The sequence below is a fragment of the Nyctereutes procyonoides genome, unplaced genomic scaffold (genome assembly GCF_905146905.1).
Source record: "Nyctereutes procyonoides isolate TBG_1078 unplaced genomic scaffold, NYPRO_anot_genome, whole genome shotgun sequence".
Lineage (NCBI taxonomy): Eukaryota > Metazoa > Chordata > Mammalia > Carnivora > Canidae > Nyctereutes > Nyctereutes procyonoides.
The window spans coordinates 57,888,577-57,902,504 of record NW_026575020.1 but is presented as its reverse complement, the minus strand read 5'-3'; the positions used below and the strand labels follow the sequence as shown (position 1 = coordinate 57,902,504).

Sequence of the window (13,928 nt, the reverse complement as noted above, 5' to 3'; positions counted from 1 at the left end):
ACGCGTCCCGGGGCCCTCCCAGCCCCACACGGAGACTTTCATCTCCAAGATTCCCACGCTTCGGCCAAGGTCCTGTAATTAACGTTCTCCTCTCAAGGAACCAAACCCCGGGATAGGTCACTTTGACTTCCTAGGGTCCAAGTCCTGCTCCCCAAACGAAATTTCTTTTTTTTTTTTTTTTAAGATTTTATCTATTTATTCATGAGAGACACAGAGAGAGGCGGAGACACAGGCAGAGGGAGAAACAGGCTCCCTGCAAGGAGCCCGATGGGGGACTCGATCCCAGGGCCCCGGGATCACGCCCTGAGCTGAAGGCAGATGCTCAAGCGCTGAGCCGCCCAGGTGTCCCCGAAATTTCTTAATTGTGAGATTCGTGGAGGGTGCCCCTCGCCCGAGAAACGAGGGCAGGCACGTCTGATTTCTTATTTTGGGTGGGTGCATGGCGTAAGGGGGCCTGGGGCCCTTCTCTCCTGCCTCTGGTCGGTTCCGCTCAGCAGTGGCATCCTGGAGGAGCGTGTGACCCCAGCCTGAGCAGGGAGCAGACCCCTGCTGGGGGGGGGAACGGACCACCAGCACCTCGGGGATCCCTGACTTTGATGTGGGACCACTCAGAGGGGAGGGGCTGGGGGGGGCACGTGCTGCTGGGCTGGGGCGGGAGGGATGTTTTCACCGGGGAGTCCCCTCCCTGAGCACCCCCTGGGGTGCACGCTGCGGGACCCCTGCATCAACCCTGCACGTGGGCCGTCCCCCATCCCGCTCACCCCCCGCCCGTGCGCGGCCGCGGCGGTCCTGAGCCAAGTCTGTGTGGTTGGCGGGCCCGCAGCAGGTGTCCTGCCAGGCGCTCGCCCTCTGGCTGGCTCGTCACTGTCCCTGACTTCACCCCTGCTCTGATGTCACAGGCCAGCAGCTGTGTGGTTGCCGCGGCGGCAGCCTGCCCGTGGCCCACCAGCTGGGGCAGTCACCGGGCTGCTGGTGGACGTGGGGAGCTGCGAGTCCGGCCTGCTCTGGTCAGTGGGCCCCGGAGACCCCCGTGCAGGCCGCCCGAGGTTCCTGCGGTGCCCACCCCTTACCTGCTGTGGGGTGCGCGGCCGTTGTGGGAGGCTCCTCCAAGGGCCTTGGGGAGTGGGCCCGTCAGGCTGTCCATCGGGGTGATTGATGGTTAAACCTACACATTTATAAGACCCCGCCCCAGGATTCGGGTGCAAAATCTGCCGTGGGGCCTGACCAGGACTTCTGTTCTACCAACACCAACCCCCCCCCACCCCCGGCCCCCTGTGATTCTCACGCAGCCAGTCCAAAACCCAGCTGGCCTTAGGATCCGCCACTCTGGAACTTAGAGTCAGGCAGTGGGCGAACCTCGCCAGGCCCTGGGTGGCACAGTGGGTGGCACAGAGTGTATGTTTAGAGGCGAGAACTCGGAGAAACGGAGTTAAAAATGTTTCTGATGTTTGTTTTATCCGGGCTTGGCTTGGATGCCTCCAGTGATGGGTGTCTCACTACCTACCGAGTCAGCCCAATGATATCAAGACAACCCGGTAGGACGTGCTTCTTTCCACCTGGCCGGTTTCTGCCTCCCTGTAATGTGTTCTTGGTCTAGCTCGGTCACCCGGAGACACACGCAGTAAGTACCATCCTCTTTCCGCAAGCGGCGTGCCGAGCACTTGGGCGTTTCTAATGGTGATGCGTGCTAGCAGCTAGGCCGATGGGTGCCCTTGTTACTACCACTCCGCAGAGGAGCAAGCTGAAGCAGCCGGAGTTAGGAAACTTGCACCAGGTCGCACAGTTAATACTCTGAACCACCGCATTGAGCTTTTCTAGACTCTTCTATCACCTGCAGGCTCCACCCCAAACATTCTTGGCTCCTGAGGACTTCTTCCTGGGACGGGTTTTTCATTCTCCTCCTGAACTTGGGCCACGGCCTCTTCCCCCACCCTCGTTGAACACGCTCTGGTTTTTCTGAATTCTTCCTGGGAAGTCCCACCTTCCCGCCGTTCAGGTTTCCTCGTTGCGTAGTCGTCAGTTACTGTCTGTTTCTCAATTAGGTTGATTCCCAAGCATTCCAGTGGTTCCAAACACCACCCCCGACCCCGTGACGTTGTCTAAGTAGACATTGCTAGCTGTCCACGCCCCTCGCCTCTTTGGGTTTATTTAGATGCACGTATGTCAGCTGCGTGGGCGTGGGCCCCATCACTTGTCTTTTTTTTTTTTTAAACATTTTAAACATTTTATTTATTCAAGAGAGACACAGAGAGGCAGAGACACAGGCAGAGGGAGAAGCAGGCTCCATGCAGGAAACCCGACACGGGACTCAATCCTGGGACCCCAGGGTCACACCCTGAGCCAAAGGCAAATGCCCAACCATTGAGCCACTCAGGTGTCCCTCACTTGTGTTTTTTAATTTTTTTTTTAACGATTTTATTTACTTATTCATGAGACACAGAGAGAGAGGCAGAGACACAGGCAGAGGGAGAAGCAGGCTCCATGCAGGGAGCCCGATGCGGGACTCGATCCCAGGACCCCGGGATCACGCCCTGAGCCGAAGGCACATGCTCAACCACTGAGCCACCCAGGAACCCTGAGCATCCAATTCTTGATTTCGGCTCAGGTCGTGATCTCAAGGTTGTGAGATTGAGCCCCGTGTCGGGCTCTGTGCTCCGCGTGGAATCCGCTTGAGATTTCTCTCTCTCTCTCTCTCTCTCCCTACCCCCCCATGCCCCTCCCCTTGCTCTCTTGCTTGCTCTAAATAAATAAAATCTTAAAAAACAAAAGAAATCTTCTGAGCCGTGGGGGGTGGGGTGGGCAACTCCAGCAGCGCCACTGGCTCTCCGGGCCCGTGGGCACTTGAGTGCTGGATGTCCGCAGCGGGACTTGGTACATTTAGAGTCACACCCTCGTGTACGTGACTCACAGAAGAGCCCGTCCGTGCCCCGGGCCGCAGACTCCCGTTTCTTCTTTAAACATTTATTTTTTTTTAATTTTTATTTATTTATGATAGTCACAGAGAGAGAGAGAGAGGCAGAGACACAGGCAGAGGGAGAAGCAGGCTCCATGCACCGGAAGCCCGATGTGGGATTCGATCCCGGGTCTCCAGGATCGCGCCCTGGGCCAAAGGCAGGCACCAAACCGCTGCGCCACCCAGGGATCCCCCGTTTCTTCTTTAGACCCCGTTTTTATTTTTTATTTATTTTTTTTTATTTTTTATTTATTTTTATTTTTATTTTTTTATAAAGATTTATTTATTTATTTATGATAGACATAGAGAGAGAGGCAGAGACACAGGAGGAGGGAGAAGCAGGCTCCATGCCGGGAGCCCGATGCGGGACTTAATCCCGGGACTCCAGGATCGCGCCCTGGGCCAAAGGCAGGCGCCAAACGGCTGAGCCACCCAGGGATCCCCCTAGACCCCGTTTTTAACGTGCTCCCTGTGTGGACCCCGGGCCACAGCAGGTAGGAGCCGTTGGGGAAAAAGGAGGCTCGGGCGCTGTCGCTCGCGTCCGTGTCTCACAGCCGGAGAGGAGGACACCGGACGCTATGAAGCGTCGTTGGCCTGTAGCACCCGGGTTGCATCCTGGGGTCATCTAGTGCGGGGGGCTACCCTGTCCTACATAGCCTGTTTCCTTTCTTTCCTTTTTTTCTTTTTTTGGTCCCACGCGTTTTAAAAGCTCTAGAGGGATTCCTATGTCCTCAGTCCCAAAGGTGATCTGGAGTGTTCCGAAAAAGTTCTCACTCCATCTGTTCTGTGAACTCTCGGAAGACAGAGATGGTTAACCTGACACATGAAAGAGTGAGCTTTAGTTATGGGGAGACGTTCCCCGGCCGTGCCAGCTGATGGGCGCCTTTCTGTGTCTATTTTTATATGTTTCAAAGAAGCAGGGCTTTGCCGTGTCCCCCAGGCGCCGAGTCTGTCGGCCTTTGGAGAGAGGCAGGAGCGTTTCTCTGGTTGCAAGGGGTCGGGGGGCAGCCTAGGAGGAGGGGAGGGACCGGACCTGGCTTGGGGAGCTGCGGGCAGGGTTGAGGAGGTTTCTGTTTGTGGGAGAAGAACCCACATGAGCACATCGCTGGCCTGGACCTGGGTGTGGGGACGGGGGTGGCCTCTGGGACCCGCAAGGAGCCGCGCTGGGGAGGAGGGCCAGATCGTGGGCTGCTGGCACGTGCACAGGCCCACGGGCCGGGGATTGTTGACCTTGTTGGGAATTGCCCCAGGGAGAGCTGGTGTGCTGACCAGGCTCTGGGCTCCTCCCTACGGAGGCTAGTATGGGGTCCATGTGGGGCAGGGCCTGGGAATCTGGATTTTTTAAAAGATTTTATTTATTTATCCATGATAGAGAAAGAGAGAAAGAGGCAGAGACACAGGCAGAGGGAGAAGCAGGCTCCATGCCGGGAGCCCGACACAGGACCCGATCCCGGGACTCCAGGATCATGCTCCAGGCCAAAGGCAGGCACCAAACCACTGAGCCACCCAGGGATCCTCTGGAATCTGGATTTTTAAAAAAGATTTATGTGTTTGACAGAGAGAGCACGAGCAGGGAGAGAGGAAGGGGCAGAGGGAGAAGCAGACTCCCCTGCTGAGCTGGGAGCCCAACACGGAACTCGATCCCAGGACCCCGAGATCCCGACCTGAGCTAAAGGCAGCCGCTTCACCGGCCGAGCCACCCAGGTGCCCTGGGAACCTACATTTTACCTGGCAGCTGAGCTGACCGTGATGCCCGTGGCCTGTGGATGGTGCTCGGACGCCCACCAGCATGGGCAGCACAGCACCAGTGCAGACGCCACTGGCTGAATTGGTTTGGTGGCTGTGGCTGTAGCCACGTGTGCGGAGGCGGAAGGCTCGGGTTGGGGGCAGGGGGGCTGGCAGAGAGCCTGATGGGGAGTCTTTTCGGGGTGGGGGGGGGCTCAGGTGGGGAGGAGGTGGGTGGAGACATGGATTCTGGGTCAAGCCGTCTGCTAGGGCTGCAGGACTCAAAAGTGTGGTCCTGGGGCCAGAGCTTGACCCGCTGCATCAAAACAGGACTTTTATCAAGATCCAGATGCTGCTTCTTGGCTTTCGATGTGCAAGTGAAATACGTGAACGAGAAAGGGGAGGGTGGTTCATTCGATGAACTCCAGTAAGAGCACCCCCCACCCCCAGAGCCCAGAGGCTGAGCTGAGCACCTCTCACGGTGGTGGGAGGTCAGGTGGTAAGGTCACCCCAGGACAGAGTCCTGGCTCCCAGCTCTGACCTCCCTCGGCTGCAGGTGGGGGACTCAGATCAGGGGCCGGCCCGCTTGGGTTTGAACCCTTGCCGTACTGCTTATGACCTGTGTGTCCTTCGGCAAGTCACTTAATCTCTCTGAGTCTCGGTTTTCCCATCAGAAAGTGGGGATGGGAGTAGAGTTCCCCTGCTGGGGTGAGACCAGGCGAGAGGGACAGCCTGTGCCACGAGGGCCTGCGTCCGTGAGGTCTTCGTGGTGACCCGTGTCCTGTCCATGCAGAAAGCTCCGTTTTGCCCTGTTTTCTTCCTGCGCGTTACCTCGTCTGTGAAATGGGCCCAGAGAAGCTCTCGGATCATATAGTGGTGTGACTAGGGCATGTGCGAGGTGGGTGGACGCCCCATGTTCTCTGAGGGGTGTGGTGTCCCTGCGGGTCATCCTGACACTGCCACCATGGGCGTCACTCTAGGGGGTCTGGGGCCCCGTGAGTGCCCTGCAGGATTGTCACATCGGATGCCAACCTTTGGAGGGCCGGGGGCTCTGTCCTGACCAACTGCCACCCGTTAGCCGTGGCCGTTAGGCGCACCTGCAGGCTCTGAGACCCCCCGTGGGGCACGTGGGCAGCTTCCAGAGTGTCACCCCCTAGTGGCCCTGCGTGGGCAGCGTGTGCCCCTAGTACGCGGGAGGGGGCCTCGGGGGCAGGTCGCAGAGCCTTGCGGCCTCTCACTGTGGCCGGTCCTGCTCACGGGCGTGAGGTGCCCTGGAGTCTGCGGTGGGCTTGGGGCCCGGCGCCTCCCCGCCGCCCGCCAGCGGGTCTCCCCAGCAGCCTGGCAGGAGCCCGCCTCTACTGGGAGGCTGTTTGAGCGACCGCCCGGGGGTGGCCGCTGCACTGGGACCACAGAGGGTGCAGGAGAATGGGCCCAGTGTCCACTTGGCGCTGGAGGCCAGACGGTGTCCACCTCGCCTCCCGTCTGCTGCTCTGAGTGGGGCTTGTGTCGGGACAGGGCCTGTGGTTTCCCTGAGGGGACGAAGGCAGCCGACGTGGGGCGGGCAGCCGTCCAGCTCGGGGGGGAGCACGATTCCCAGACCAGAGAGAGAGAACCCCGGATGCTCAGGGTACTCTGGTCTCAAGTTAGCAAACAGGACGGGCATGGAGGGAGGAGATCAGGGGAGCCGGATGTGAGCCGAGGGAGGGCCGGGAGGCCTGTGCTGGGTGTCACAGGGTTGCCAGTTCTTAAACTGGGAGCTGACTGTAGTTTCTGGACTTTGTCCCCAAGATGTCTGTCCAGATGTTTTATGGTTTCGTCCATTTACGTGTCTTTAGGAAACCCAACTCGGCGATCTTGGGGTGCCCACCTCTGTGGGCCTGGTTCAAGGCGATCAAGTGGGTTGGGGCGCGTCCAGGTTTTACTGACCGTCTCCAGGTGACAGAAGGTGGCCCGGCGGACCGCTGGATCTAGGGGTGCGGTTCCCCTTCTCTCCGGTGCCTTCCAGGGGAGCCGAAGGGACGTTCACAGCTCTCCAGACCTCTCCCCGCCTCTTTGGACACCACAGTGGCCATTCCCAGGGTGGAGGAAGCTCAGGCTTTGGCATCTGGGGCTCAGACCCGCACGCCCGTCCTCCCCCGCGAGCTGCGGAAGTGGTCCATCTGTTCTGCGACGGCCACCCCGGCGGGCGTGGACGGTCCCTCCCCGTAGCTTCCACACGTGCACCCCCGATGCCTGCTGGTGCTAACGTCTCAGGCTTCCTTAGCCGCGTGCCTCCCCGTTAGTCCAGTGTCTGTTTTGCTTGCCTTTTTTTTTCCCATTTAAAAATTGGATTTGTCTTATTGAATTCGGGGTGGTTTATATAATCTGGATTCAAGCCTTCTGTTGCGTCTGTGATTCACAGGTACTTCGTGCCAGGCTGTGCCTTTTGTTCTCACTTACGGACGATGATGGCTCTTGGCGTGCAAAGGTTTTTAGTATCGATAACGCCACCTTATCCGTTTCTTCGGCTGGTTGTGCTTTTGGGGTTGGATCCAAGAAATCTCTGCCTGAGCCAAGGTCATGAAGATATACTTGCGTCTCCCGCTGCGGCCGTAGCGTTAGACCTTGCGCTGAGGGCTGTGCTCGTCTTGAGCTGGTTGTTGTACGTGGTGTACGGATTTGCAGGTGGCCATCCAGCCGCCCCGGCGTGAGCTGTTGGGAAAACACCCGGACTGGTCCTCCCCCTTTTGCATTGCGGTGGCACCTTTGTGGAATCCCCGCCACTCGCGATCCATGCCCCAGCGCTCTGTCTCTCTCCCTCTCTCCCCCTCCTCTTGCTCATCGTGGTGGTTGGCAGAGTGGCGGGTGGAACTCTAGCCGCTGTTCTGAGCGTATGACCGCATGACCGAGTTGACCAAAAGCCGGCGGCGGCCTGAGCAGCCTCGGGTGGTCAAAGGCACCAACCCGTCTCTGCCACTCGCCAGCCGTGTGACCTGGGTTAAGTTTCTTAACTGGTCCCTGCCTCAGTTTCCCCACCTGTGAACTAGGGGTGCTGGTAGCTCCTTAGCTCACAGGGTTATCTAGGAAAGGTGAGCAGACGCCCGTAACGGTCTGCTGTTCCATGGGCGCGGTGGCGTTTTCTGACTCCCGCCACGCCTCTGGGTCGGCCTTGCTCACCGGCTGCACGTAGGCTAAGATGAAAGCGGGGTGGGGGAGGTTGAGGGGCACTCGGCACAGCCTGTAGCCGTCCAGGAAGGCGCTCCTCTAGCCCCCCAGTCTGGCTGGTTTTGACATGAGCTGCAGGTGGCCGTAGACGTGTGAATTCACACTTTTTTTGGTGTAAATGCACCTCCTTTTCTAGAGGGGGGGCCTGCAGACCACGGATCCCTTCCTGACGCCGAAGCGTCCCCCTCCTATAATCCCACAAGAGAAGAGCTGTGAATCCTGGAAAAAGAAGCTTAACACCCGCACCCCTCCCCCAACCCAGCGATTGGCTTGGAGTGGATTCTCGTACCGAATGTGCATGCACACGTGTTTGCTCACACACCTGCACGCGCACACACACCCCTGCACACGTGCACAGACTCCTCCTCCGCCCTCCCCTCTGCCCATTTATAAGCAGCTCCTCCTGCAGCGACCAGACACATGCACCCTCCCACCCCTGCCTGAGTCCTAATGCATCTCCCCAGGCGGGGGTCTCAGCCTTGGCACTGTGGACATGAGCCACTGTTCGTTGTGGGGACCGTCCTGGGAAATGCAGGATGTCGAGCATGCCCTGGGTGCCAGTAGCACACCCCCGTCCCCCAGGTCCAGTTGTAACAACAAAAAAAGGTTCCCAGATGTTGCCACATGTGCCCCAGAGAGCAAAACCACACCCCGCCGGAAACAGCTGCCCTACAGGGGCTCGTTAAAAGTGTGCAAGACAAGCTGGGAACAGAGCCTGGGCCCTCGAGGGCGGGTCTTGGCCAAGTGACCTGGAGGGACATGTTCTAGAGCTTGTCCTGCATTCACAGCTCCGTGTGCCTTGTCTCCAGGGCCTCGCTCTCCTCAGCACACTCCGGGCAGCAGCGTGTGTCCTGTCCTTGTGGGCTTGGCGTGGGACAGCCGTGGCAACCGTGGCTCCTCGGCCCCTGGCACCTTGACTCCCGCTCTAGCTTCCTGCCACCTTCCCCCCGGGAGCCGTGTCTGCACAGGTCACCGACATGAAAAGGAATGCAGACAGAGCCGCTCAGCTGAGTCCCAGCCCTGACCACGAGGCCCCGCTTCTGAGGCAGAAGCAGAGATTACTACAAGTCCGTGAAAAAGGAGCCCTCGCTCTGCAGAGGAGACCAGACCTCCAGCCGTGGAAGAGCCAGCAGCCGCAGTGCCTGGCCGAGGAGCTGAAGGCGGGGTGGCAGGAGGCCCCCCCGCAGCAGGTCCAAGGCCTGGAGCGGCCGTATTTAGCACATCTGTTAGGCGTTGGGGGAGGACCGGCCAGGGAGCACCAACCGGACTCGGAGGGGCCGGCCCAGCGAGGAGCAGCCCGGCCACAGAGGGCCGGGGAGAGGCACAGAGCGGCCGCCAGAGAAGCGAGGAGTCGCAGAGAAGACCTAGTCAGACCCAGACCCCAGCCCTGGCGCACCAAGCCCCAGAGGAAAGCGGTGGGCGCGGAGAAGCCGGGGGCCCCCAGAGCCGCGGGCCTCACTCACTGCCCCCGCTGTGCCCCCGAGAAGATTAAAGGGAAGCGAGTGCCTTCGACCAAGACCAGCGGCGGCCGCCGTCCCGCTGACCCCCGGGGGAGCAGGGGGATGGACGTGGAAGAGCTCGGGGCTGCTGCCGGGGAGCTGGAGCGCATGCAGAAAAGGAAGAAGGAAGGAGGCCGGGACGGGAGGAGGCAGCTGGGGCAGGTGTCGGCGCCCCCCGGTCAGGGCCCGAAGAGCAGCGGTCCGGACCCGAGTCCCAAGGGCAGGGCAAGGGACCTGGAAGAGCTGTGGCTGGGGGGCTGGACCTGCAGAGGGGCGTCTCCGTGCAGGTGTGGCGACAGGAGCAGGTGGCAGAGGGAGCTCGAGTTTGCCTTCCAGGAGTTGTTTAACACGAACCAAGAGCTAAAGAGGCACCTGAGCTTGCACCTGGCCCCGGGGCCCCGGGTGGATCAGAGCTCCAGTGCAGAGCACGGCCTCTCGCAGGCGCCCCAATGCAGAGGCGACACCCCGAGAGACAGGAGCGCGGTGGGCACCGAGGTGGACGTGGGGCCGCGCGGGGAGTGCGCGTGGCCCACGCCGGCCGAGGCCCGCCAGACTGCGTCCCACGCCAGCGCGGACAGGTTCCGGAGCCGGCTCGAGAGCCACAGATACCATCGGGTGGCCAGGCTCACGTCCAGGAGCGAGAGTAAACCGAGGTCTCCCAAGGCGGGAGCGTTTATTGGCGGAGAGAGCCGGCTCCTTTGCAGCCCGGGCTCGGGACCAGCGCCGGCCAGACCGGACCCGCTGGCGGAGGGTCCCCGTCGCCCCTGCCCCGCGGAGCTGGTGGACGGAGGCGGCCCGACGGCGATGGTGGCAGAGGCCTGGCCGGTGGCGGGAACCGGTGCGCCCCACGGGCTCCCCGGGGCTGAGCTGGGAGGCCCGCGCCCTGCCAGAGCCGGAGCCGGAGGAACCGGAGGAGCCAGAGCCAGAGCCGGAGCCAGAGCCGGAGCCAGAGCCGGAGCCGGAGCCGGAAGGGCAGACAGAACAGAGAAGGGTGTGCCTGGCTCGCCTCACGTCCTCCTCCTCCCAAGACCAGAAGGAAGGGGAGTGCGAGCGCGATACCACTTCCCCCTTGGCCTCTGGCTTCTTCGACGATGACCAGCACAGTCAGATGATCCGTGACCTTCAGCAGCAAATTGAAGAGCAAAACAAATTGCACAAGCAATTTCTTGAAGAAGCCAGGAAACGCTTGCAAGAGTTTCAGACGATATGATAAGAGCGCGCGTCCCACCCATGATAAATACAATCGCTGATAACGGGCGTGATGCCCCAACGGGTCCCCGAGCCTGTGTGGTCTGTGTCTGCGGCACCTGCTCAGAAACCGGTGGGCCCCTCCACAGCCGGCCACCTGTCCCCCCCACCCCCACCCACCCCGGGCCCCTAGGCCTGCCTTATCACAGGGTCCTGTTCCAGAAGGTTCCCCAGCACAAGCATGGGAACCCCGCGCGGGGCGCAGTCCTCGGGCCTGGCTGGTGGAGCGCAGAGGCGGTCCCCGGGGCCGAGGCCGCACACATGCCGCTTGCACAGCGAGACACTCAGGTGAAGCAAGGGGTCCAGATGTTCTAGCCAAATAAACACTGGGCTTGCAGGGGCGTCCAAGGTCAAGCAGGCACAGTTTCAGATGATACGTCATTTGTTGCTTAGCTATTGGCTGAGACGCCAATGGGGAGATTGCAGTAAAGCCTCTTTAGTCTTTCAGACCAGCAAAACCAACATTTTTTTTCTTTAATATTTTATTTGTTCATGACAGACACACAGAGAGAGAGAGAGAGGCAGAGACACAGGCAGAGGGAGAAGCAGGCTCCATGCCGGGAGCCTGATGTGGGACTCGATCCCAGGACCCCGGGGTCACGCCCTGAGCCACCCAGCCGTCCGTCAACATCGTTTAATGGGACCTGGCTTAGTATGTTCTTGTAACTCTAATATTAGGGAGCAAGACGAAGGGGAGAGACAGGCAGAGGAGAAGGGGAGTGGTCCCCAGCAACGCGGCTGCCAGGTGCCTCCGTCTGGGGCTGGCAGTGGCGAGGCGCCTGGCTGGCTGGTCAGTGTCCCACCCCTAGCTGCACCCCTGACCCAGCAGCCATGGAAACCCTGCCCCGGGGTAGGGGAGGTGGGGGGGGGGTAGTTTGTCTGCCGGTTGCAGATACTTAGAGGCCAGAACAGGGGTGAATAAACTTTTTCTGCAGGGAACCAGATAGCAAATATGCGAGGCTTTGCCAGCCCGCCACTCTCTATGGCAACGGCCCTCCCCTGCCACCGCAGCTTGGAAGCAGCCGTAGACGACACACAAGTGAGTGGGCATGGCCAGGTTCCAATAAGACTCGATTTACAAAAATGGGGGGGGAGGTGTCTGGGTTCAGACCTCAAGCCATAGTTAGGTGACCCTGGACTGACATGGGAGGACATGTTGCCTCCCTCCCCCGCCCCGACCCAGGACCTCAGATACATTGAGTTGGGTCATCCGTCTTCGGCCCTGATGATGCGTTGGTATCATTGGCCCGTGAATGGCCCCGTCTCTCTCTTAATGTAAATTTTCTGGAAACATAATGAACAATTATGAGCCCACTGTCCAAAGATCTAGAATACTTGCTCCAAACCGGCTTCTTATCTGCGTGCGGCTTCCCTTTCCTGCATGCTGATCCTCCCTAGCTACGTGCCCGTCCCTCCGTTGCGTGGGGTGCACAGGGAGGTGCGGGGTGACCCAGTCCAGTGGGAAGCCTCAGCTGGGCTCCCCCGGGGAGCATCGGGCTCACAGAACCCCCACACGTGCCACTCGGGGCAGTAACTGCACCCCATGAGTTTCTTGGGGGTGGTTTTCAGGTCCTCAGGAGCTGGGGTGAGGGAGCTTTTGTGGTCTCGTGTTTTTATCTCCTTGAGCCCCCTTGTCCGTCCGGCTTTTCCACGTTCTGTAGAGAAAACATTTGATCCCGGCACGTTGTCATTCTGTCCTCTGCTGCGGGAATGTCACGGGACGGGGCTGCAAAGCCAACTGGACAATGCGACCTAAGCCCAACGTGAGTGAGGACGAAGCCCTGGGGCCGGGAGGGCTCCGGGGCTCCCAAGCCAAGTGAAGGTTACCTGAGGGGAGGCGTGCCGGCTCCTAGTGGCTCGGCGTTGCACGTTACAGGGTCGCCCGGGGCTCTGCGTGCTGCCCACACATCGCCCTGGTCCCTGGGGTGGGGGGTGCAGTGGGATCACGTGGTCATGATGGGACCCAAACACTGAGTAATGAGGTCTTTGGAAGCCACGGTCTGGTGAATGGAGGACCCCGCCTTTGACTTTCAGACGAGGTATTCGTGGCCCGAGTGTTCCAGGGGAGGAGGTGCCCCTTCTCGGGCACACTTGAGCCGAAAGTGGGCGTGGGAGATGGGCAGCGAGACTGGGTGGAGGGTGAGTCATTGTTGCCGGAGGATCACACCTACACTGTCCCCCGGCAGCGGGACGAGCACCCTGCCTTCCCCCACCTGTGCTGCAGGAGGCTGGGGGTGGGGGGGCCCTCTTTGCCCAGGGCCAGTGGTGCAGACGATAAAGGTGCCCTCCAGCCGGCCCCCGATTTCCTCTGCAGATGTCCTGGGTATCTTCCATCTCCGCGGTGTCCAGAGAGCAGGCTGGGGTCCTGGCTGACCCTGTCTTTGCTCCCTGCTGATGACTCTGACGCACGTGGACTGTGGTGCCCAAGGGCCTGGGACGGTGCCACCTGGCAGGTTCCCACGGAGCACTGAGGACTCCTGGCGTGATGGCTGTGTGCACCTTCACCCTCCTGAAGCTCTTCTCGGGTCCTCCCCTATGGGTCCTCCCTCTCTGAACACTGTTACCTTCTAGAACTTGCTGTGGGTTTCATGCTTCTGCTCACAGATTTGGTGGGCAGCTTAGCTTCCCTGTTTCCATTTCAGTGTGAATTTACTAGAACCTTGACTGACTGGTCACTTCGTGGCAGCCCCACCTGAGTCCTCCCCAGGCTGGGAAGGCCTCCATGGCTGTCCGATGGTAGCCAGGTGCCCCCATTTGCCCAAGGGCTTTGGAGGGGAAACAGCAGCACCGTCTAGGGCAGGTGCAGACCAGCAGTGCCTCCCAGGTGCCAGGACGAGAGACCCAGGAATGGCAGTTGAGCCCCGTGATGGCACGGCCCGCTCCTACGCTAGCTGCGCCAGCAGGCATCGTGGGTTTGGACTGTGACTCTGCCTTCTACGTGTGCAGGGCCCCACCCGTCCCCTCCCTCACACAGCAGGTGCATGGCCATCAGATGTGTAATAACTTCCAGAACCTCAGAATTATAATGGGGAAAATGCCATTTTTAAAAAATTGGGACACAGGGGCCCCTCTCTGACCTGCTGTGGTTCTTCCAGTGAGTGGAAGATGGCCCCGAGATGTGGACGGTATCCTGCCCCCACCTCCGCCCCCGCAGCACGATGAGGGGTTGATGTGGACGTGCAGCCTGCCTCCACGGTTCTCGTCACAGCCCAGGCGAGGACCCAGGCCGGACAGGGGGTGCCGGGTTGACAGCGCATCCCTGTACACCGTGAGCTCCAGGAGGCAGCCCCGTTTGCCAG

The 13,928-nt window shown here is 60.2% G+C and overlaps 2 protein-coding genes across 2 annotated transcripts in view; both read left to right on the top strand.

The window, feature by feature from the left end:
• TIMP2 (TIMP metallopeptidase inhibitor 2) overlaps positions 1-13,928 on the top strand; it is a 48,450-nt gene that overhangs the window by 11,185 nt on the left and 23,337 nt on the right. The window lies entirely within an intron of this gene.
• CEP295NL (CEP295 N-terminal like) lies at positions 8,851-10,591 on the top strand. The gene is made up of 2 exons (XM_055324991.1): positions 8,851-10,024; positions 10,086-10,591. The coding sequence occupies exons 1-2, from the start codon at positions 8,860-8,862 to the stop codon at positions 10,589-10,591; spliced, it is 1,671 nt and encodes a 556-aa protein (XP_055180966.1). The 5' UTR covers positions 8,851-8,859.